This window comes from Lipophrys pholis, assembly GCF_963383615.2.
Source record: "Lipophrys pholis genome assembly, chromosome: 3".
NCBI lineage: Eukaryota > Metazoa > Chordata > Actinopteri > Blenniiformes > Blenniidae > Lipophrys > Lipophrys pholis.
Genome location: NC_137627.1, coordinates 21,716,895 through 21,742,203, shown reverse-complemented (window position 1 = coordinate 21,742,203; position 25,309 = coordinate 21,716,895). Strand labels below are relative to the sequence as shown.

The following is a 25,309-nucleotide window of genomic DNA, read 5'->3' as shown; positions in this document are numbered from 1 at the left end:
ATTTCTTTGTGTTTTATGTAATAAAAACTGTGAAATATCTGTTACTGACCAGCAGATGACACCGTGTGTTCAAATTTAAGTCCAGTATCAACTCAAACAGCTACATTTGTATTTCCAGCAAATATAAACTCATAATTATATATGAACCCATATTTATCCAGGGTATTCACTGTTTTTTATTAATGACCCAAGTAGCTGCACTATTATGCATGAATATAATGACTAAAAAAACAAGCTACCCATATAGTGAATTTTTTAAATGAAGTCTGATTAAAGTCTTTTGATCTCCAGGCTTATCTGTGGCTTGCCGATATTAACGCTTGATCAGGATTCCAAAAGACAATCAGTGTCAGCATTGTTTGCCCTTCCCTTTCTTTCAAGAATTTCCCTCTGGGATTAATAAAATATTGCTATTCTATTTCTTAATTCACAGACATTACACACACACAAACACACTATCCTCATTCATTCCCGCCCTTTCTTTCTTTTCTTTTCCAAGTTTTTGGGGACTTTTGTCGATCAACCATCAGGAGCTCTGGTGCTCACTTATTCGCCAGCTTTAGCACCACTTTTGTTCACTTGTTCCTTCTCTGGAACAACCTGCTCATGAAAGTGTGTTTCTTTTTCGGTGTCATTGTTTGCTGCATCTGATCCTTTTTCTCAATGGCCAGGGCCCCATTCTCAACACGGAGGGTCTCATTCTCAGCGCGGAGGACCTCATTCTCAGAGTGGAGGGCCTCCTTCTGAACACGGAGGGTCTCCTTCTGAGTGTGAAGGGTCTTCTTGTCATTGTGGAGGATCTCCTTCTCAGCGTAGAAGGTCTCTTTTTCAGCACGGAGGACCACATTTTCAATATGGAAGGTCTCTTTCCCAGCGCGGTGGACCTCCCTCTCAGCGTGGAGGGTCTCTTTCTCAGCTCGGAGGAGCTCATTCTCAGCGTGGAGGGTCTCATTCTCAATAATGAGGATCTTCTTCTCATCTTGGAGGATCTCCTTCTCATTGTGGAGAATATTCTTCTCAATGATGATGATCTTATTCTCAGCGTGGAGGACCTCATTCTCAGCGTGGAGGGTCTCTTTCTCATCGCAGAGGGTCTCCATCTCACCATGGAGAGCCTCATTCTCAGCAGGTAGGGACTCCTCAATATGGAGTGTCTCATTCTCTGAATGGAGGGTCCCGTTTTCAGCTTGCAGGATTTTCTTCTCAGTGTGGAGATTCTTATTCTCGGTGTGTATGATCTTATTCCCAGCACAGAGGGTCTCCTTCTCAGTGTGGGGGATCTCCTTCTCAGCGTGGAGGGTCTTATTCTCAGCACGCAGGCACTCCCTCTCCACATGGAGGGCCTCATTCTCAGTGCGTAGGGTCTCTTTCTCAGCACAGAGGACCTCATTCTTTGCATGGAGGTTTGCATTGTCAGCTTGGAGGATCTTCTTCTCAGTGTGGAGGATGTCATTCTCAGCATGTAGGGGCTCCTTCTCATGATGGAGGTTCTCATTCTCAGCTTGGAGGACCTTCTTCTCATTGTGGAGAATATTCTTCTGAATATGGAGGGTCTCATTCTCAGCACGCAGGGTCTCTTTCTCAGCACCGAGGACCTCATTCTTCTCATGGAGGTTTGCATTGTCTGCTTGGAGGATCTCCTTCTCACCATGAAAGGTCTCTTTCTCAACACGGAGGATCTCCCTCTCAACATGGAGGGCCTCATTCTCAGTGCGTAGGGACTCCTTCTCAATGTGGAGGGTCTTATTCTCAGCATGGAGGGTCCCATTCTCAGCATGGAGGGTGTCTTTCTCATCGCATAGGGTCTCTATCTCACCATGGAGAGCCTCATTCTCAGCACGTAGGGACTCCTTCTCAATATGGAGGGTCTCATTCTCAGCACGGAGGGTCTCCTTCTCAGTGTGGGGGATCTCCTTCTCGGCGTGGAGGGTCTCATTCTCAGCGCGCAGGGTCTCTTTCTCAGCATGGAGGACCTCATTTTTCGCATGGAGGTTTGCATTTTCAGCTTGGAGGATCTCATTCTCACCGTGAAGGGTCTCTTTCTCAACACGGAGGGTCTCCCTCTCAACATGGAGGGCCTCATTCTCAGTGCCTAGGGTCTCTTTCTCAACTTGGAGGGCCTCATTCTCAACACGTAGGGACTCCTTCTCAACTTGGAGGGCCTCATTCTCAGCATGGAGGATCTCATTCTCAGCATTGAGGGTCCCATTCTCAGCATGGAGGGTCTCTTTCTCAGTGTGAAGAATCTCCTTCTCAGCGTGGAGATTCTTATTCTCAGTGTGAATGAGCTTATTCTCAGCACAGAGGGACTCTTTCTCAACTTGGAGGGCCTCCTTCTCAGCATAGAGGATCTCCTTCTCAGCATAGAGGATCTCCTTCTCAGCGTGGAGGGACTCCTTCTCAACTTGGAGTGTTGCATTGTCAGCTTGGAGGATCTTCTTCTCAGTGTGGAGAATCGCCTTCTCACCATGGAGGGTCTCTTTCTCAGTGCGTAGGGACTCCTTCTCAACTTGGAGGGCCTCATTCTCAACACGTAGGGACTCCTTCTCAACTTGGAGGGCCTCTTTCTCAGCGCGGTGGGCCTCCTTCTCAGCTTGGAGGATCTTTTTCTCAGTGTGGAGAGTCTTCTTCTCATTGTGGATGATCTTCTTCTGCATGCGGAGGGTCTCCTTCTCATCGTGGAGGGCCTCATTCTCAGCACGGAGGGTTACATTGTCAGCTTGGAGGAACTTCTTCTCAGTATGGAGGATCTCCTTCTCACCACGGAGGGCCTCATTCTCAGTGCATAGGGACTCCCTCTGAACTTGGAAGGCCTCATTCTCAACACGTAGGGACTCCTTCTCAACTTGGAGGGTCTCATTCTCAGCTTGGAGGATCTTCTTCTCAATGTGGAGAGTCTTCTTCTCACTGTGGAGGATCTTCTTCTGAGTGCAGAAGGTCTCCTTCTCATTGTGGAGGGCCTCATTCTCAGCACGGAGGATCTCATTCTCAGCTTGAAGGATCTTCTTCTCAGCATGGAGAATCTGTTTCTCATCGGGGTGGGCCTCCCTCTCAATGTGGAGGGCCTCATTCTCAGCACGGAGGGTTACATTGTCAGCTTGGAGGAACATCTTATCAGTATGGAGGATCTCCTTTTCACAATGGAGGCTCTCTTTCTCCACGCGGAGGATCTCCCTCTCAAAATGGAGGGCCTCATTCTCAGTGCGTAGGGACTCCTTCTCAACTTGGAGGGCCTCATTCTCAACACGTAGCGACTCCTTCTCAACATGGAGGGCCTCATTCTCAGCATGGAGCGTCTCATTCTCAGCTTGGAGGATCTTCTTCTCAGTGTGGAGAGTCTTCTTCTCACTGCGGAGGATCTTCTTCTGAGTGCAGAAGGTCTCCTTCTCATTGTGGAGGGCCTCATTCTCAGCACGGAGGATCTCATTCTCAGCTTGAAGGATCTTCTTCTCAGCATGGAGAATCTGTTTCTCATCGGGGTGGGCCTCCCTCTCAATGTGGAGGGCCTCATTCTCAGCACGGAGGGTCTCATTGTCAGCTTGGAGGAACTTCTTCTCAGTATGAAGGATCTCCTTCTCAACTTGGAGGGCCTCTTTCTCAGCGCGGTGGGCCTCCTTCTCAGCTTGGAGCATCTTTTTCTCAGTGTGGAGAGTCTTCTTCTCATTGTGGATGATCTTTTTCTGAGTGCGGAGGGTCTCCTTGCCATCATGGAGGGCCTCATTCTCAGCACGGAGGGTTTCCTTCTCAACGCAGAGGACTTCATTCTCAGCGCGGAGACTCTTCCCGTCTGTGCAGAGGGTATCATTCTCAGCACGAAGAACCTCATTCTCAGCGCAGAGGGACACCTTCTCAATGTAGAGGGCCTCTTTCTCAGCTTGGAGGGTCTTCTTGTCGGTGTGGAAAATCTGCTTCTCAGCTTGGATGACCCTGTTCTCAGCACGGAGAATCTCATTCTCAGCTTGGAGGACGTCCTTCTCAATGTGGAGTTCCCCATTTTCAGTTTGGAGGGTCTCCACGGTATTTTGCAGCTTTTTCTTCATATCCTGGTCCTCCTCCAGTTTGGATATTTTTATCTCCAGCTCATTCTTAACCTTCAGGAATTCCTGATAATTATCCGCACTCTGGCTGTTCTTGTACTTATAAAGAAATTCAAGGCGTAAAATTTCCTGGTTAAGGTCAGCGATATGAAGGCGCAGCCTGATAACCTCATCAGACAGATCTTGGGCCATTTCTCAAACGTGTCTTTTTTATGCCTAGAACCTCTTCAGTTTATATGAAGCAGTAGTAGAAACTTACTGTCTGCCTCTTCTGCATCTTCTTTTGGGTTTAACATCAAAGTCCCATGTGATGTGATGTCATCACGTGATGTCATAAGGCTTTCATCTTGGCATCTTTGCAACATCCTTTGATGTCATATGCAAATTAATCCACGGATGGACAGTGATGTCATATGCAAAATAGCCACGCCCCCAGCCAGAAATGGAAAACGAACACACACACTCCACCCCAACACACTCACACTGTCAAGTCAAAACTGCCTCATTGTACAATTACGTCACTGATGTGGCGGAGGAGCTTCATGCAAAGGCCTGTGCTACAGACAGACACACAGAAACCCACAGCAGCTGACCAGGCATGCAGAATAAAACAATCAGGTGTCTGGAGCAGCCAGCAGGTTTAAGCCAACACGCCAGTGCTCTGGGGCCTCATCAATAAAGGTTGCTTACGCACAAAACAAGCCCTGAAAGATGCATACGCTACTTCCCATGCAAAGTTTGTGATCTAGAAACATAAACTTTGCGGGAGAATGTGCATACCGGTACGCAAACTTTGGATCTTGCGCACACACATTTTAGAGACGGGGAAACTGATGGTGAGGTCGAGAATTGAAGCCAGATTCATCGCATACATTTAACTTCTTCAAATATCAGACTTAGAGATCCACATAATCATAAACAGCCAAGCTGCATGATGTGTTTCTCTGTTGCGTTTCTATATGTAATTACTTTGTGGGGCAAGACATTGTTTCAGGTCTAGGGACACCACTGAATTCAAAAGTAAAGTGGATTCACAACATTTTATCCACAACATAACAAGATAGCCCATCAAAAAATAAATAAAAAAATTCAATTAAAAAAAAAAAGTCATTGTATCTCTCTGCAGGACCATGGACACAGGTTCTTTTTTTGGAACGGGCCTTTATAATCTTAACTTCTTGGAAAGTACCAGGACGCCGTGAGAACTACAACCATCACAAAAATGAAAAGTATAAACATGTGAAAATACACATTGTACGGCTCAAATTACATAAATATAAAAACATATATGATGAACCAGCACCTCATTCGCCGCATGCCATAGAGTCTTTAGTTTCTTCTTCTTGCCATCTTAATGACTTAGTCGGTTTACGTTAGGTTGTCTTCAGGAACTGTGGTCCGTCTGTAAACTCTGTCGTAGGAATTAAACTCGGAACTTTGGTTCCACCTTTAAACACTTTCATAAAAGTCCTTTTAACTTATTCATACAAACAAAATTACACACAAAAATAACATTTTGTTAATCATATTGTTAGATATTTGGCCTAAATTCTCTAGATTCTGCATGTTCCTAAACTGTGGCTGGCTGAAGAAACATCAATCGGAAATAGTTAAGAATTAACACAATTATTTATTAAACAAAGACATTCTCACCACATGGTCAGCTGCACAGGTCACGGCCATGCTCCCCCCAACTTAAGGATGAGAGATTCTACACCAACATTTACTTTTGAATCAGAAGTGGTTCTCCTTCCGTCTCTGTGAACCGCCTCCTGTGACCACTTCCTGTTTTACACTCTGCGCCAATCACAGTGGACAGCGGGCTCCAGTTTGCGGTCACTTCCTTGTTTACGCATCAACAGGCTATTGTTCTTGAGTATCAATGAAACCACATGGTACAAAATTTAGGGAAAAAACATACGGGAGGATGCTATCCTATTGCCTCTAACAGTGCAGCTAAAATGGCAGACTACATAGAAGAATTCAAGTTAAAATAATCCAACAATTAACTTATTCTTCTTAATTGCACATCTTTTTTTTTATCTATATTCCTTTTTTTAACATCAGATGATCTACTGTGCATTCTTATAACCCAAAATGAAATAAATCAAACAATATATACAACAAACAGAATGAGTAAATACTCTTAACAACTAATTTCAACAGAAATGCATGTATTGCATGGAAATTTAGCATCGTGGCTGGCGCCATTCGCATTGCGGCTAATGCTAGTCCCGATCTTTTTTAAGGCTTTTAAAAGTGATTACAGTGATTCAGTCTGTACCACAGTGGTGATAAACATCCATATACATCTCCAATTGGTTTTAAGAAATTATTTTAAGCATGCATCATGTAGTCATGTCATTTCAATAAGCTAACATAGAAGTTTTAGCATATTAGCAACATATGGCTGGGCCTGGCTCACCACGAGCGACAGATGCGGCTCCTCATGCTAACATTCACAGCCACAGATCAAACTCCTGACAAACAAACAACTTATTAGTATAATATGAGGATGTTAGTGTTGGGGTCAGCGTTTGATCAGAATATGCAAATTACCCTGGTGATAGGCTACCGGAAGGTTCTACACATTCAGAGGTAATTTACATATAAACGAATTATCAAACAGAAGTCAATTGTTATTTACTGGTTGACAATTACTTATCACTAGCGGTAGACCACCAAAGTAATGGATTACTGGAGTAATAGATTACTAAGGCAATGTACCAAGTGTAAGTTATGCAAGGCTATAAGGGTTGATTAAAGTAAATAGTCAGTTGTCAGCCAACAGCTTTGAGCTATAAAGGGTTAACTGACGGGAGGCACCTCCACAGGTGCCAGATCGCTAAGGCGGTCCACCAGTGACACGACCTGTCAATAAGAGTGACTGGTCATTCCTTTGTTGACAACTGCGGGTCAGTGGTGTGAACCACCGAAGCGTCTGTGGACCCACAGGAGGTGACTCGCTGAAGTAACCTGGGAATAACTCAAGCTGCTAGGCGTCACAAATGGCCATTGACCAATAAATGAACAACAGTACTTGATTACGAGTGGTAATTAAATTACGGAAAGTAAGCTATGATTCAAGTTATCAATGAAACAAATCTGAGATTTGTAAATTAATAATTGAAGGGAGGCTAAATTACTTCAGTGGAATGAACCACCGAGGGTGATTTGCAAGTAATTTAGACTTGGATTGTTAATTCAACAAATTTGGTTATTTATTTAGGAACAATCAGAAGTAATCAAGAAGGAGTTGGAATTAATTAAGTAAAGTCGTGGTTTACGAATTAATACAATGAGTTACCTGAATGCGCTAAACCATTGAAGATGAATTAAATGCATTTAGGATTATCAATTGGATAAACTTGCGATTTATCAATTAATAATACTGGATAATTGGATGCTGAGATTCAAGAAAACCACTTAAAAATGATTAAAAGCAATCTTGATTATTAATCAAATAAATTGATAAATTTATTAATTAATAAAGAATACGAATTATCTATCGTAATGAAGTCACTGACTAATAGCTTCAGAGGCAATTCAAGTTATGATTAAATTAACTGAGTAATAAATCAATTCAAGTTGTGATTAAGTTAATTGAGTAATAAATCAATCAATAATAGTGCGAGTAATTAACCACGGAAAATGCAATAAAACACCAAAAAATGATTTAAAAGCAATGCGGGTTATCCCAGCAGGAAACCTGCATTCATTCGCCAACAACCCATAAGTGTGTTAAATTACTGAAAGTTTTAAAATCATTTAAATTGATTGAAACCGTTCAAACTATTAATCAATTAAAATTACCGTTACTTAATCAGAGTCGGGGCACCAGCTGAAGTAAGGATCTTAAACGAAACATCAGTCTTAAAAGAAAAGTTAAATTAAAATAGTTCAATTATTATTCCTGATTGAAATAATAACCACACTTCAACTGAAATAGGAAAGGAAGGCTGTGAATCCGAGCACTGACTGTTACAACCAGCAATTGTCACTGAAAAGCACACATAAACCACCAAGAGTTGTTCAGTTCAACTATCAAGTGTTTATTAACAAACGTCTATTCCTAAATCATCAATCTACGAATCACATCTAATCAATAAATATCAAGCAAGATCTCATAAAACAACACAATACAAAACAAAAGCCAGCAAATAAAGTGTGTGTGCGTGTGCGTGTGTGTGTGTGTGTGTGTGTGTGTGTGTGTGTGTGTGTGTGTGTGTGTGTGTGTGTGTCGGGAACGAATGTGTGTGGATGCGTGTTCGGGTGTAGGGAGCGGTGTGTGTGTGCGGGTTTGCGGAGCGAAGGTGTGTGACTGAGTGGTGAATGAGTGTAATGACCACAAACGTCCAAAAGAGGGAGGTAGACGTCAGCGGTCCCGTGCAATTACCCAATGTGGCCACTGGGCGTGCGACGGCGCGCAGAGTGGATGCAATGACTTGATGGAGCCACCAGATGGCGGCACGAGAGGTTGCAATTACCCAAGCGACTACCAGAGGGCATAACATCAACAAACAATGTAGGTTCACTTTGAACCTCAAAGCCTCTGATTGCTCGATGAGATGGCGTTGTACATGACATCAAAGCCTTTGATGTCACTAAACAGAAAGTGCAGAAAGGACTGCCTGCATCAGTATACATCTTTCTATGTTGTCAGACAGTCTATCCATGAGCGACCAACAATCTCAATTACAATACCGGAAACATTACTGAAAGTGCACCTGTATAATTTCTAATTAAAACACAGTTAAAATATTTTCCTTCCAAAATGGAAAACACACAACAAACGCTAAGAAGAACTCATGTCAGAAATGACCAATTTAAAGTTGCTCTGATGATTGTACACAGTATTTACCAAGAGCAGTGTGAAAACTACAATAGAATCTATCATCACCTTGGCAATTTAAAAGAAGAAGACAAACTGGTGAAACATAATCATGATTTGAGAAGCCAGATCAGAGCTCTGGAGTCCAGACAGCATTGGGACTCTGTACTCCAGGACAAGGACCAACAGCTGAGAAACAAGGAGGAGGAGATTCAGGTCCTTGAAAACATTCTCCAGTCACAAAGTAAAGCATTTGACAGGATGTTGGAGAAGAAAAACTGTCAAATCGATAACCTGCTGTCTGACTGGGGGAAACAATTGTTGGAGAGAAAAAGTCCCTTGATCAACTTGGAGAAAAGCACTTTTGACATCATAAATGAAGTGGAGAACCTCGTGTGTGTTTTGAACCTCAAAGAGGCCAATTGTGGCAAGCTCAAAAACGAGTTGGAGGAAAAGAACAACAAGCCAAACATCACTATGATCAGCCAGGAGTGTTCAAAGACTGAACTACAGAGGATGAAGGCTAACCTGAATGAGGTAGCTGAAGAGAGATATGCCCTAAAGTTCAAGTACAATCAGAAACTCAGCAGGCCTCAATCAAAAGTTCATTGTTTAGAAGATGACATTGATAAAATGCTAAAGCAGCTGAAATTAAGCACCAAAGTTAAAGCTCTGGAGCCCAAACAGGAACAGTTGGACGCTGAGCGTCATGAGTATTACCAACATCTGGGCGACAAGGTCATGGAAAACAGTCTCCAGTCGAAAAGCCAAGAAACTGAGAGGATGTTTCAGGAGGTATGCAACCAAATAGATGATCTGCAGCAGAAGCTGGAGAAGGCTGCTCAAGAGCATTCTGCCCTAAAGTCCAGGTATACACTCAGAAAAGAAAACTGTAAGAAACTGGGAAAAGAAAATAAGGAATTGAGGAGCCAAGTCAGAGCGCAGGAATCCAAACAACAACAGTTGGACTCTGAGAGTCATGAGAAGGACCAACAGCTGAGAGACCAGGAGAAGAAGGTTCAGGCCTGGTTAAACAGTCTCCAGTCGAAGAGCCAAGAAACTGAGTTGAAGGTAAAGAATGAATGCAACAACATTGATGAGCTGAACCAGAAGCTGGAAAAGGCTGCTCAAGAGCAATCTGCCCTACAGTCCAGGTACAAACTAAGAAAAGAGAAATGTAAGAAACTGCAGAAAGAAAATAAAGAATTCAGCAGCCAATTCACAGCTCAGGAGTCCAAACAAAAACAGTTGGACTCTGAGCTTCATGAGAAGGACCAACAGCTGAGAGACAAAGAAAAGATGGTTCAGGCCTTGGAAAACAGTCTCCAGTCGAAGAGTGAAGAAATTGAGAGGATGTTACAGGAGAAATGCGACCAAATCGATGATCTGCAGCAGAAACTGAAGAAGGCTGCTGAACAGAAATCTGCCCTACAGTCCAGGTACAAACTAAGAAAAGAAATAAGTAAGAAACTGGAGAAAGAAAATGTGGGACTGAGGAGCCAGGTAAAAGCTCAGGAGTCCAAAGATAAACAGTTGGACGATGAGCTTCATGAGGAGGACCAACAGCTGAGAGACCAGGAGAAGGAGGTTCAGGCCTTGGAAAACAGTCTCCAGTCGAAGAGCCAAGAAACTGAGAAGATGTTGCAGGAGAAATGTGACCAAATCGATGATCTGCAGCAGAAACTTGAGATGGCAACTGAAGAGAAATCTTCTCTAGAGTCCGAGTACAAAGAGGAAATCAGCAGGCTTCATTCAGAACTCAGTGATTTAAAAGAAGAAAATGAGAAAGAAAATCAGGACTTGAGGAGCCAGGTCAGAGCCCAGGACTTCAAACAACAACAGTTGGACTCTGAGCTTCATGAGAAGGACCAACAGCTGAGAGACCAGGAGAAGGAGGTTCAGGCCTTGGGAAACAGTCTCCAGTCGAAGAGCCAAGAAACTGAGAAGACGTTGCAGGAGAAATGCGACCAAATCGATGATCTGCAGCAGAAACTTGAGAATCAAACTGAAGAGAAATCTTCTCTAGAGTCCGAGTACAAACAGGAAATCAGCAGGCTTCATGCAGAAATCAGTGTTTTAAAAGAAGAAAATGAGAAAGAAAATGAGGAATTGAGGAGCCAGGTAAGAGCTCAGGAGTCCAAACAACAACAGTTGGACTCTGAGCTTCATGAGAAGGACCAACAGCTGAGAGACCAGGAACAAGATGTTCAGGACTTGAAAAACAGTCTCCAGTCGAAGAGCCAAGAAACTGAGAAGACGTTGCAGGAGAAATGCGACCAAATCGATGATCTGCAGCAGAAACTTCAGATGGCAACTGAAGAGAAATCTTCTCTAGAGTCCGAGTACAAACAGGAAATCAGCAGGCTTCATTCAGAAACCAATGTTTTAAAAGAAGAACATGAGAAAGAAAATGAGGAATTGAGGAGCCAGGTAAGAGCTCGGGACTCCAAACAACAACAGTTGGACTCTGAGCTTCATGAGAAGGACCAACAGCTGAGAGACCAGGAGAAGGAGGTTCAGGCCTTGGAAAACAGTCTCCAGTCGAAGAGCCAAGAAACTGAGAAGACGTTGCAGGAGAAATGCGACCAAATCGATGATCTGCAGCAGAAACTTCAGATGGCAACTGAAGAGAAATCTTCTCTAGAGTCCGAGTACAAACAGGAAATCAGCAGGCTTCATTCAGAAACCAATGTTTTAAAAGAAGAACATGAGAAAGAAAATGAGGAATTGAGGAGCCAGGTAAGAGCTCGGGACTCCAAACAACAACAGTTGGACTCTGAGCTTCATGAGAAGGACCAACAGCTGAGAGACCAGGAGAAGGAGGTTCAGGCCTTGGAAAACAGTCTCCAGTCGAAGAGCCAAGAAACTGAGAAGACCTTGCAGGAGAAATGCGACCAAATCGATGATCTGCAGCAGAAACTTGAGATGGCAACTGAAGAGAAATCTTCTCTAGAGTCCGAGTACAAACAGGAAATCAGCAGGCTTCATTCAGAACTCAGTGTTTTAAAAGAAGAAAATGAAGAATTGAGGAGCCAGGTCAGAGCTCAGGACTCCAAACAACAGCAGTTGGACTCTGAGCTTCATGAGAAGGACCAACAGCTGAGAGACCAGGAGAAGGAGGTTCAGACCTTGGAAAACAGTCTCCAGTCAAAGAGCCAAGAAAATGAGAAGATATTGCAGGAGAAATGCGACCAAATCGATGCTCTGCAGCAGAAACTTGAAAAGGGAATTGAACAGAAATCTGCTCTGAAGTCCGAGTACAAACAAGAAATCAGCAGGCTTCATTCAGAACTCATTGTTTTAAAAGAAGAAATAGAGAAAGAAAAGGAGGAATTGAGCAGCCAGGTCAGAGCTCAGGAGTCCAAACAACAACAGTTGGACTCTGAGCTTCATGAGAAGGACCAACAGCTGAGAGACCAGGAGAAGGAGGTTCAGGCCTTGGAAATCAGTCTCCAGTCGAAGAGCCAAGAAAATGAGAAGACGTTGCAGGAGAAATGCGACCAAATCGATGATCTGCAGCAGAAACTTGAGATGGCAACTGAAGAGAAATCTTCTCTAGAGTCCGAGTACAAACAGGAAATCAGCAGGCTTCATTCAGAAATCAGTGTTTTAAAAGAAGAAAATGAGAAAGAAAATGAGGAATTGAGGAGCCAGGTCAGAGCTCAGGACTCCAAACAACAGCAGTTGGACTCTGAGCTTCATGAGAAGGACCAACAGCTGAGAGACCAGGAGAAGGAGGTTCAGACCTTGGAAAACAGTCTCCAGTCAAAGAGCCAAGAAAATGAGAAGATATTGCAGGAGAAATGCGACCAAATCGATGATCTGCAGCAGAAACTTGAAAAGGGAACTGAAGAAAAATCTGCTCTGGAGTCCAAGTACAAACAGGAAATCAGCAGGCTTCATTCAGAAACCAATGTTTTAAAAGAAGAACATGAGAAAGAAAATGAAGAATTGAGGAGCCAGGTCAGAGCTCAGGACTCTAAACAACAACAGTTGGACTCTGAGCTTCATGAGAAGGACCAACAGCTGAGAGACCAGGAGAAGGAGGTTCAGGCCTTGGAAAACAGTCTCCAGTCGAAGAGCCAAGAAAATGAGAAGACGTTGCAGGAGAAATGCGACCAAATCGATGCTCTGCAGCAGAAACTTGAAAAGGGAATTGAACAGAAATCTGCTCTGAAGTCCGAGTACAAACAAGAAATCAGCAGGCTTCATTCAGAACTCATTGTTTTAAAAGAAGAAATAGAGAAAGAAAAGGAGGAATTGAGCAGCCAGGTCAGAGCTCAGGAGTCCAAACAACAACAGTTGGACTCTGAGCTTCATGAGAAGGACCAACAGCTGAGAGACCAGGAGAAGGAGGTTCAGGCCTTGGAAATCAGTCTCCAGTCGAAGAGCCAAGAAACTGAGGAGACGTTGCAGGAGAAATGCGACCAAATCGATGATCTGCAGCAGAAACTTGAGATGGCAACTGAAGAGAAATCTTCTCTAGAGTCCGAGTACAAACAGGAAATCAGCAGGCTTCATTCAGAAATCAGTGTTTTAAAAGAAGAAAATGAGAAAGAAAATGAGGAATTGAGGAGCCAGGTCAGAGCTCAGGACTCCAAACAACAGCAGTTGGACTCTGAGCTTCATGAGAAGGACCAACAGCTGAGAGACCAGGAGAAGGAGGTTCAGACCTTGGAAAACAGTCTCCAGTCAAAGAGCCAAGAAAATGAGAAGATATTGCAGGAGAAATGCGACCAAATCGATGATCTGCAGCAGAAACTTGAAAAGGGAACTGAAGAAAAATCTGCTCTGGAGTCCAAGTACAAACAGGAAATCAGCAGGCTTCATTCAGAAACCAATGTTTTAAAAGAAGAACATGAGAAAGAAAATGAAGAATTGAGGAGCCAGGTCCGAGCTCAGGACTCTAAACAACAACAGTTGGACTCTGAGCTTCATGAGAAGGACCAACAGCTGAGAGACCAGGAGAAGGAGGTTCAGGCCTTGGAAAACAGTCTCCAGTCGAAGAGCCAAGAAAATGAGAAGACGTTGCAGGAGAAATGCGACCAAATCGATGATCTGCAGCAGAAACTTGAAAAGGGAATTGAAGAGAAATCCGCTTTAGAGTCCGAGTACAAACAGGAAATGAGCAGGCTTCATTCAGAAATCAGTGTTTTAAAAGAACATGAGAAAGAAAATCAGGACTTGGGGAGCCAGGTCAGAGCTCAGGATTCCAAACAACAGTTGGACTCTGAGCTTCATGAGAAGGACAAACAGCTGAGAGACCAGGAGAAGGAGGTTCAGGCCTTGGAAAACAGTCTCCAGTCGAAGAGCCAAGAAAATGAGAAGACGTTGCAGGAGAAATGCGACCAAATCGATGATCTGCAGCAGAAACTTGAAAAGGGAATTGAAGAGAAATCCGCTTTAGAGTCCGAGTACAAACAGGAAATGAGCAGGCTTCATTCAGAAATCAGTGTTTTAAAAGAACATGAGAAAGAAAATGAGGAATTGAGGAGCCAGGTCAGAGCTCGGGACTCCAAACAACAGCAGTTGGACTCTGAGCTTCATGAGAAGGACCAACAGCTGAGAGACCAGGAGAAGGAGGTTCAGACCTTGGAAAACAGTCTCCAGTCAAAGAGCCAAGAAAATGAGAAGATATTGCAGGAGAAATGCGACCAAATCGATGATCTGCAGCAGAAACTTGAAAAGGGAACTGAAGAAAAATCTGCTCTGGAGTCCAAGTACAAACAGGAAATCAGCAGGCTTCATTCAGAAACCAATGTTTTAAAAGAAGAACATGAGAAAGAAAATGAAGAATTGAGGAGCCAGGTCAGAGCTCAGGACTCTAAACAACAACAGTTGGACTCTGAGCTTCATGAGAAGGACCAACAGCTGAGAGACCAGGAGAAGGAGGTTCAGGCCTTGGAAAACAGTCTCCAGTCGAAGAGCCAAGAAAATGAGAAGACGTTGCAGGAGAAATGCGACCAAATCGATGATCTGCAGCAGAAACTTGAAAAGGGAATTGAAGAGAAATCCGCTTTAGAGTCCGAGTACAAACAGGAAATGAGCAGGCTTCATTCAGAAATCAGTGTTTTAAAAGAACATGAGAAAGAAAATCAGGACTTGGGGAGCCAGGTCAGAGCTCAGGAGTCCAAACAACAACAGTTGAACTCTGAGCTTCATGAGAAGGACCAACAGCTGAGAGACCAGGAGAAGGAGGTTCAGGCCTTGGAAAACAGTCTCCAGTCGAAGAGCCAAGAAAATGAGAGGATGTTGCAGGAGAAATGCGACCAAATTGATGATCTGCAGGAGAAACTTGAGATGGCAACTGAAAAGAAATCTTCTCTGGAGTCCGAGTACAAACAGGAAATCAGCAGGCTTCATTCAGAAATCAGTGTTTTAAAAGAAGAAAATGAGAAAGAAAATGAAGAATTGAGGAGCCAGGTCAGAGCTCAGGAGTCCAAACAACAACAGTTGGACTCTGAGCTTCATGAGAAGGACCAACAGCTGAGAGACCAGGAGAAGGAGGTTCAGGCTTTGGAAAACAGTCTCCAGTCGAAGAGCCAAGAAACTGAGAAGATGTTGCAGGTGAAATGTGACCAAATCGATGATCTGCAGAAGAAACTTGAGATGGCAACTGAAAAGAAATCTTCTCTGGAGTCCAAGTACAAACAGGAAATCAGCAGACTTCATGCAGAAATCAGTGTTTTAAAAGAAGAACATGAGAAAGAAAATCAGGACTTGGGGAGCCAGGTCAGAGCCCAGGATTCCAAACAACAGTTGGACTCTGAGCTTCATGAGAAGGACCAACAGCTGAGAGACCAGGAAAAAGATGTTCAGGACTTGAAAAACAGTCTCCAGTCAAAGAGCCAAGAAACTGAGAAGATGTTGCAGGAGAAATGCGACCAAATCGATGATCTGCATAAGAAACTTATGAATCGAACTGAAGAGAAATCTGCTCTCGAGTCCGAGTACAAACAGGAAATCAGCAGACTTCATTCAGAAATCAGTGTTTTAAAAGAACATGAGAAAGAAAATCAGGACTTGGGGAGCCAGGTCAGAGCCCAGGATTCCAAACAACAGTTGGACTCTGAGCTTCATGAGAAGGACCAACAGCTGAGAGACCAGGAAAAAGATGTTCAGGACTTGAAAAACAGTCTCCAGTCAAAGAGCCAAGAAACTGAGAAGATGTTGCAGGAGAAATGCGACCAAATCGATGATCTGCAGAAGAAACTTGAGAATCGAACTGAAGAGAAATCTGCTCTCGAGTCCGAGTACAAACAGGAAATCAGCAGGCTTCATTCAGAAATCATTGTTTTAAAAGAACATGAGAAAGAAAATCAGGACATGGAGAGCCAGGTCAGAGCTCAGGAGTCCAAACAACAACAGTTGGACTCTGAGCTTCATGAGAAGGACCAACAGCTGAGAGACCAGGAGAAGGAGGTTCAGGCCTTGGAAAACAGTCTCCAGTCGAAGAGCCAAGAAACTGAGAAGATGTTGCAGGAGAAATGCGACCAAATCGATGATCTGCAACAGAAACTTGAGATGGCAACTGAAGAGAAATCTTCTCTGGAGTCCGAGTACAAACAGGAAATCAGCAGACTTCATGCAGAAATCAGTGTTTTAAAAGAAGAACATGAGAAAGAAAATCAGGACTTGGGGAGCCAGGTCAGAGCTCAGGAGTCCAAACAACAACAGTTGGACTCTGAGCTTCATGAGAAGGACCAACAGCTGAGAGACCAGGAGAAGGAGGTTCAGGCTTTGGAAAACAGTCTCCAGTTGAAGAGCCAAGAAACTGAGAAGATGTTGCAGGAGAAATGTGACCAAATCGATGATCTGCAGAAGAAACTTATGAATCGAACTGAAGAGAAATCTGCTCTCGAGTCCGAGTACAAACAGGAAATCAGCAGACTTCATTCAGAAATCAGTGTTTTAAAAGAAGAACATGAGAAAGAAAATCAGGACTTGGGGAGCCAGGTCAGAGCTCAGGACTCCAAACAACAACAGTTGGACTCTGAGCTTCATGAGAAGGACCAACAGCTGAGAGACCAGGAGAAGGAGGTTCAGACCTTGGAAAACAGTCTCCAGTCGAAGAGCCAAGAAACTGAGAAGATGTTGGAGGAGAAATGCGACCAAATCGCTGATCTGATTAGAAACTGGAGAGAGGAGCTTAAGAAGAATCGGCCCTAGAGTCCGAGTACAAACATGAAATCAGCAGGCTTCATTTAGAACTCAGTGTTGTTGGGATTTATGGTTTGTACTTAGCATTAAATTACTGTAAGTAATAGATTACTGAAAGTAATAAATCACTGGAAGTAATTTCTTTATTTATTTAAAATTTTTAATTATTAATGGCAGTAAATGGTCATTTACTCATTAACAACTCCTAAATTAATTGAGTAATTACTTAAAAAAAAAAAAAAATTATCAAAAATAATTTATTAATAAAAAAATGTAATTAGCATAAATTTGTTATTTATGTGTTAATAATAAATTGGGGCACCACCAGATAAACTGGAAATAGCTATTACCAAAAATATCAGTCTCGTTTGTAAAAGATTTATTTAAGTTAGTTAATATGTCTGCAGAGTGGGGACCAGGCGACAGAGTCGCAGTCCTACACGCCTCTCTGAGTTTCCCTCTCGGCAGTCACCAACCATAGCTAACTTAGTTAAACATCCCATAGAGACTGTGTCTATCCCTCGGACCACCACAAGTGTAAAACTATCTAAACCTAGGAAAACAACTTCTAATGACTACAAAAACTTAATCCGTATCAAGTGTGAAACTAGACAAAATCAAGACAAAAAAATTAAATGTGGTTTCCTAAACATTAGATCTTTATCATCCAAAGCTCTTCTAGTCAATGATCTGATAACCGAACACAACATTGATCTCTTTGGATTAACATAAACCTGTCTACGTAAAGATGAGTATGTTAGTCTAAATGAAGCCTCCCCTCCAAGTCATACTAACACTCAAATAGCTCGTGAAAGTGGTCGAGAAGGGGGCGTGGCAGCAATCTATAACTCTCAGTTACTAATTAATATTAACCCAAAATCCAACTTTAGTTCTTTTGAGAGTCTGAGCATGACCATGCGACACCCGTCAAATAAAATAGTAAATTCTGTAGAATTTGTAATCATTTATCGTCCTCCTGGACCTTATTCAACTTTTTTACCTGAATTCTCTGAATTTTTGTCAGATCTAGCCCTGACTAAAGATAAGGTTATCATGGTAGGAGACTTCAATGTTCATTTTGACGTAGAAAATGATAGTTTCAGTGCCAGCTTTAGATCTACACTTGACTCTCGAGGTTTCTCTCAGGTAGTAGACGGGCCTACCCATAAACATCTACATACCCTAGACCTTATTCTAACTTATGGTTTGAGTATAGAGCATCTGACCATCTCTCCTCAGAATGATTTCCTGTCAGATCACTTCTTAATAACCTTTGACTTTGTTCTAAATAGTTATAAACCTCCGGCTAAAGCTGTGTTAACCAGGTCTCTCTCTGATAACATAGTAACTAAATTCAAGGAAAGAATTCCCTATGCTATAGAATCAGTAGTGAATCTTCCTGACCCGTATACTGTTGCTAGCTCAGACATTGAATACCTAACAAACAGTCTGACAGATATGCTAAAAACAACGCTAGACGACATAGCTCCTCAAAAAATGAAAATTAAAAAACAGGAAAAGTCCTCCCCATGGTTTAACTCATCAACCCGCGAGCTTAAACAACGCTCCCGTAGATTAGAAAGAACTTGGCGTTCAACAAAAACAGACATAGATTATATAGCCTGGAAGGATAGCTTCAAAACTTATAAGAAAGCTCTGAGTAAAAGTAGAACTAATTACTACTCATCCTTAATAGAGAAAAACAAAAACAACCCTCGGTTTCTTTTCAGTACTGTAGCCAAACTGACCAAGAACCAAAATAGCGTTGAGCCCACCATTCTGATCAATATATGAAGTGGGGACTTCATGAAGTTCTTTCAAAATAAAATTACAACGCTTCGGGATAACATCCATCAAACCCTACCGTCCGTTAGCCCCATAACAGAGGAACTGGTTAAACCTAACAGTCATCTGGAATGCTTTCAGCAAATACAACTAGCCAAACTAAATTCCCTTATTTCTTCTCTTCTGCTAAACCAACTACTAGCCTGTTGGACCCAATTCCTACTAGAATTCTGAAAGAGGCACTGCCACTAATAAATAATTCTATACTCGCAATTATTAACCAGTCTCTAACAATAGGCTATGTGCCACAATCCTTTAAACTAGCAGTTATTAAACCTCTCATTAAAAAGCCAAACTTAGACACAAGCCTTCTCTCAAACTACAGGCCGATCTCCAACCTTCCTTTCCTGTCAAAGGTTCTGGAGAAAGTAGTCGCTAAACAACTCAATGATTATCTGCACGAGAATAATCTGTTAGAGCACCTTCAGTCCAGCTTCAGAATGAACCACAGTACAGAGACTGCACTGCTAAAAGTTACTAATGACCTTCTAGATAGTTTGATTACCTTAGATAATATTACCTTAACCTCTAGCAGTGATATTAGGAACCTGGGTGTTATTTTTGATCAGGATCTGTCCTTTATTTCCCATGTTAAACATGTCTCCAAGACAGCCTTCTTCCATCTAAGGAATATTGCAGAAATTAGAAACTTCTTGTCCTTCAAAGATGCAGAAAAAATTATTCATGCCTTTGTGACTTCAAGATTAGATTATTGTAACTCCCTCATGTCAGGATGTCCAAACTCCTCTGTTAGGATCTTACAGCTAGTGCAGAACGCTGCTGCACGTTTACTAACCAGAACTGGATGAAGAGAGCACATCTCCCCAGGCTTAGCATCTTTACACTGGCTTCCAATTAAATCTAGAATAGAATTCAGGATCCTTCTGATCACATATAAAACTCTTCATCAGAAGGCTCCGTCCTATATCGAGAAACTTCTAGAAGTTTATCACCCTCCACGAGCCCTTCGCTCTGAGGATACAGGACTGTTGGTAATCCCTAAAGTCCATAAAAGTAAAACAGGAGGCAGGAGTTTCAGCCATATGGCTCCTTTACTCTGGAATCAACTACCAGCCTCGGTCCGAAGGGCCGACACCATTAGTTTAATTAAAAGTAGACTAAAAACCTTCCTCTTTGATAAAGCTTACCATTAGGAATAAAATAGGACCACTAAGTTGAGCTGCTATAGGCCCAGACTGCTGAGGGGATTTTCTCTCTCCCGTTAAAGGGAGTAACTCTACATTTGGAGGTTCTTTTTTCTTGTCTTTCTTTCTTTCTCTCTGTGTAACAACATTACTGTAGCCACCAGATACTGCCGCCGTCTGTTTTTCTCCCTGACAGGAGGGGAGCAGGATCCAGGGGATCAGACCCAAGACTCACAGAGTGGAGTTACGACGGTCCTACTACCCGACCCCACCACAGCACCGTGAACCCACCGCAACGGCACGGCCCTTAAACTCCAGACTGAGATTGGTTCATCATCAGACCAACGCTCATCATAGACTTTTCTTAGTATTTGTACTTATCTGGCCTGTCTGCCACTTTCTCTCTCCCTCTTCTATTCCTCTCTCTCCCTGTCCTATCCCATGTACTTCTCCCTCCAACCGGTCAAGGCGGATGGCCGCCCTTCCAGAGTCTAGGGTCCGCCCCACGGTTTCTTCCTGAAGAGGGAGTTCTCATGAACTTTTCTCCATGCAAGGGAGTTTTTCCTGGCCACTGTTGCTTGTTACACCTGCTTGCTTTGGAAGGGTTTAGTTGGGTTCTGTTGTTCTCTATCATTGTAAGAGCGCTTTGAGATGTTTGTTGATGTGATTTAGCGTTTTACAAATAAAATTGAATTGAATTGAATTAAATATAACAATCTTAAATGAAAGGGAAGGTGTTTGTAAACGACTTTTACAAACCAGTGAATTGTCAACAATAAATACACAATAATCACCAAGAAGCGTACAATTCAGCTAACAGGCGTTTATTAACAAAATGTATTAATTCATAAATAATTCTGAAATCATCTCATAAATCAACACATTCAAATCGCAAACGACATTTAACACGGAGATCCAATCTATTAAATAGCAAACACTATGTACAAAGAGTGTGTGTGTGTGTGTGTGTGGGGGGGGGGGGGGGGGGGGGGTCTGGAGTGACGAGGTGTTGTAATGACCTCGAACGTCCACCAGGTGGAGGCAGACGTCAATGGGTCAATGCGGTGACTGTGGCGACCACTAGGGGCGTGCGGCGGCGCGCAGAGGGAGAGCGCAATGACTTGATGTGTCCACCAGGTGGATGTCAAGAGGGATTGCGATGACCCACGCGACCACTAGAGGCGTTTGACTCGCTCTTTCTGGGGACGCAGCGGTTGCTTAGCGGCCAGATAAACAAGATGTCCGTCGAGCGCGCATGGGCGAGGGCGGTCTCGGAGCGAGTTAGTCTACCGAGGGCGTAACGAACGGGCGGTTCCGTTGGCCCGGTTCTGAGCACTTGAGTCCTAAGTGGAGGTCGGGACCTGCAGTTAGGACTCTTGTGATCACGGCAGATCTGCTCTGCAGCAGCTATCATGCAGTTTGTGTGAGCTGATCTCGATCAGATAAGGGGGGAGCAGGGCTGCGAGGAGATCCGGGTTAGTGGAGAAAGGGGGAGAATGAGAGAGGATGAAGACAAGAGAAAGACAGAGAATTCTGCGAGGCTCGGTTCTGAACCCTGGTTCCTCCACACAGAGCTCCCAGTGGGCCTGGAGCTCACTTGGACCTCTGGTTCTGAGGTGGAAAACCAGAGTCTTGGACTTGGTTGGTGCGTGTGAACGCGCGTGCACAAACAGATGAGATGCTGCGGCCTTCTGAGCGGCACATTGAAACGCATTGCATTTTCAACAGAACATCATTCTAACTATTCTCTGCCCAGACAAAAGCTCTCTCACCATAGTTCTTTGGTGCTGGTTCTGTGTGGCTCTTGTAACTGGTAGTTACCGGGTCTGAATTCAGCATCCTGAATTCAGAGGCCTGGCTTCAGCTGCAGAAGTGGACAGCAAGGCAGTTGAAGGAGGAGAGGAGGAGAAGAGGAGACGCTGGCTCTGCTCTTCAGAATCCCCCAAAAAGGCAAAAATAGAGGAAAACAGAAGATGTAGTCCGAACTGGGTCCTGCTCATCCAGCGGGCTGGTGTTTCTTCTGTTCTTTTGCTCTCTATACCATCCTGAGGCAAGCAGAGACTTGTGTCTCCCTCGATGGTCAGTTGAGAAGCCGAGAGATTTGGTAGGAGAAGTTTCACCCAGGCTAGAATTTTGGACCCCTGTGGTGTTCCGGTCGGATTCGAGCATCCTCATTGGCCACTTCCGGGGTCTGGCTCGCTCCCCTGCTGTTTTATGGCCTATCCATTGTTGCTGGTGTTTTCCTTTCGGGGGAAAAACCTCTGGAGGAGTTCATGGAATCTTCAGCCCCAACAACATGAAAACTGATCTGGGACGATCAGCAATGATCGTTGCATCATCCTTCTTTAACTTTGACCCGAGAGGACGAATAAGGTCAATAATATCTCTGAGCTTGTTACTTGTCTCCCTGTTGTGCCTTGAATCCTTCATACGTTTGACGCCTGCGTCTCATCTGCAGGACCCCGCTGCACTGTGCAGCCTCTTGTAACGACCGACTGCTCTGCGAGTTCCTGGTGAGGAGCGGAGCCGCCGTCATGGCCATGACGGAGAGCGATGGAGCCGTGGCTTCGCAGAAGTGTGATCCGTACGCTCAGCAGTTCGCTGAGTGCGAGGGCTTCCTGAGGGGTGAGGTCACTCCTCCCATACCGGGGGCACACCCCATGACACTGGTCTAGTAACAGCTGAAAGTCTGACGCATTTCTTTTATCAGTTTAGTGTCAATAAGGGAATATTTGGATAAAATATTTCATTTAATCAACAATATGATTCTACAAAGATCCAAACGCTTAAGTAGATGATTGGAATTTCAATGTGCTTTGCGGTTTGTTCTTGATTCGTTTTCTTCACACCAACTTTGTTACCAGGTGAAGTTTGAATGAGGTAATTTGCTGCTTTTTGTGAATTAGTAACAATTAATAGCATTTTTCTTAACCATTTAAAATTCTGTCATTTTGAATTCGAAGAGCCCGAATGCCATGTTTATGGAAACATAATTAGCTGCGGTTCAGTTCAGAGTTGTGATTCATTAGGACTTCAGAGAAAAACATGAAGGTCCGGGTACAGTGATAGGAATTCACACATAAATGTATTTTAAATTTTTTTAATGGAACAAGTTGATGAGGGCTCAATGGCAGTGAAGACAACTTGCCCCCACCCATCCACCACCAGCACCACCACCACGACAGAAATACATTTTAACTACGTTATTATGTATTGCATTATAGATCTACTGATATGTGCTGCAAATGTATTTTATAGATTTGCATATTTCTTATCACATACTGCTGAAACACGACATGAAATGGGTCTACTCTAAGCCGAGCCTTCCTTCACATTGCACAGTCCTGGAGACGAGGTTGATTCTTTTGTCAATCAACAAAGAAAAGTCTTTCAGTTGTGTCCGTCTCAAGTTTAGTCTTGCTGATTTGACGTTGAAAGCATGCAAACAGTATAGAAATTGAATTTCTTTCTTTCTTTCTTTTTTTTTTTTTTTATAATTGTCACTGATATGTCCGCAGGTGTGGAGGAGGCCATGGGTGTGGATAACAGCGGGGTGCTGTACGCTCTGTGGAGCTACCCGTCCCAGATGCCAGATGAGCTGAGTTTCAAGGAGGGAGACATGGTGACCATCCTGCAGAAACCCGAAGGCGCCGACTGGTGGTGGGCCTCGCTCTGTGGCAGGGAGGGCTTCGTTCCAAACAACTACTTTGGGGTAAGACGCCTTCAAATCTGCACAGTCTGGGGAAGTGTATTGTATTTTCGCAAAGAACAAAACTATTGTCACCATATAATTCAGAAGAACGTAACTTTTTTTATTTTAATGCAATAAGCCTCCATGCTCATTAATGTGTTGTGAGTTTAATTTACCAGAAAAATTATCTTTTTTTTTTTTTTTTACCTTTCAGCTTTTTCCCAAGGTTCGTCCCAAATCTCTCTGCTGAGAAAGTGCGCAGATGATTGGCTCTGGTCAAACCGGTGTAACGTCTGAAGAATCTCTGCTTCACAGTTTCACACTGTTATTCGAAAGGAGTGCGTTTGTGTGCGGTTTAATAAAAGAATAAATAAATGTCGTATGGCCGCAGGGAATGATGTTTTTGATCGGTCAGTCAAGGAGAGTTGAAGGAGAAGCCTCGGTGTTCATTTCGGCCTCACTGACGAGAATAAATCTTTTTTTAAGTGATGCTGGAGGATATTTTTCTGGGAAAGCTCCAACCCCATACTGTGTAGGCAGCCTTTCAGTCCATCCGGAGGTCACACACGGGGTCAGTCAGAGGTCAGCGTTTGACACAAGTTGACTTCTCTGACTTATCCACGGGGTTTTTTTAAACCGAAGCTGTTGTGATCTTCACTCTGCTTGTCGGCCAGGTCAAGTGTAGGTGTATCCCGCAAACAGAAATAGGAACGGAAAATCTGCTGCGAATTTGGAGAAGCTTCAGAAAAGTGTACAATAAATTAGAATTTGTAATATTTTCAGTTTTTATTTTAAAGATGGTTTTTTTTGCAAGTGGTTTTGTGAAAGCCCTTTTCTTTCCCACCTCAGTGGCAGATGATTTAAAAACAACTGCATTCACAATGTTTGTAGGAAATATGAATTTCATACGTGGCTGCAGTAAACTCTCTCTATATTTATTTTTTTTAATCAGCTGCAGAGCGAATTCACCTGCATCTAACTGCCGTCAGCTATTTCTCTGTATACATTTTTCTTTTAAAAAAGAACGTGTCCATGACAAGAAATGTCTCTTTAGACGATGTGTATGTATTCAACATAGTAAAAAGGTATGTTTGTTAACTGTTTCTGTTTTTGATTTGTTTTCTGAAGAGGCACAATGCATTCACATCTTAAAATAAACAAAATGTATTTTTCACAATATAATTTTTTTAATTATTATTAATGAGGTAGCTTACAAATGATGGGTGTATTTTCCAAAACCATTTGCCATTTCAAGACAAAAAATTGGCTGTTGAGAAATTGGTGATACAAAAAGTTTGTCATTTCGTATGAGTTAATGAGATAAATTACATGAAATGGTATATCTTTTTTTTTAATATTAACAGGAACAAAAGGTTGTTTGTTTGTTTTTGTTTTTTTTAAAAAGATTAAAATTGTATTTTTTTCAATTCGACAAAAATGGGTGCATCGCTCTAAATATATCACTAGCTACAAAAATCATCCTTTTTTAAAAACATTTTGAGAGAACATTTTTACCACAGAAAACTCTTATTCTGCACTCAACACATTTAACAAAAAAAAAATGTATAAAAAGATCCCTTTAGATTTCCAAAATTATTCA

The 25,309-nt window shown here is 42.9% G+C and overlaps 1 protein-coding gene across 1 annotated transcript; it reads left to right on the top strand.

The window, feature by feature from the left end:
* Positions 1-22,515: 22,515 nt before the first annotated feature.
* Positions 22,516-24,063, top strand: LOC308107096 (relA-associated inhibitor-like). Its single transcript, XM_080459221.1, has 3 exons — positions 22,516-22,643; positions 23,537-23,730; positions 23,924-24,063. Exons 1-3 carry the CDS (start codon positions 22,553-22,555, stop codon positions 23,957-23,959), a joined length of 321 nt encoding a protein of 106 aa, XP_080315347.1. The 5' UTR covers positions 22,516-22,552; the 3' UTR covers positions 23,960-24,063.
* The last annotated feature ends 1,246 nt before the right edge of the window (positions 24,064-25,309 follow it).

Excerpts from the sequence above, each read along its gene's own strand:
- LOC308107096 (XM_080459221.1), top strand. The coding sequence starts at position 22,553 with ATGGCCATGACGGAGAGCGATGGAGCCGTGGCTTCGCAGAAGTGTGAT. Across the intron at positions 22,644-23,536 it reads GTGCGAGGGCTTCCTGAGGG|GTGTGGAGGAGGCCATGGGT; the intron begins GTGAGGTCACTC and ends ATATGTCCGCAG. Across the intron at positions 23,731-23,923 it reads TTCCAAACAACTACTTTGGG|CTTTTTCCCAAGGTTCGTCC; the intron begins GTAAGACGCCTT and ends TTTACCTTTCAG.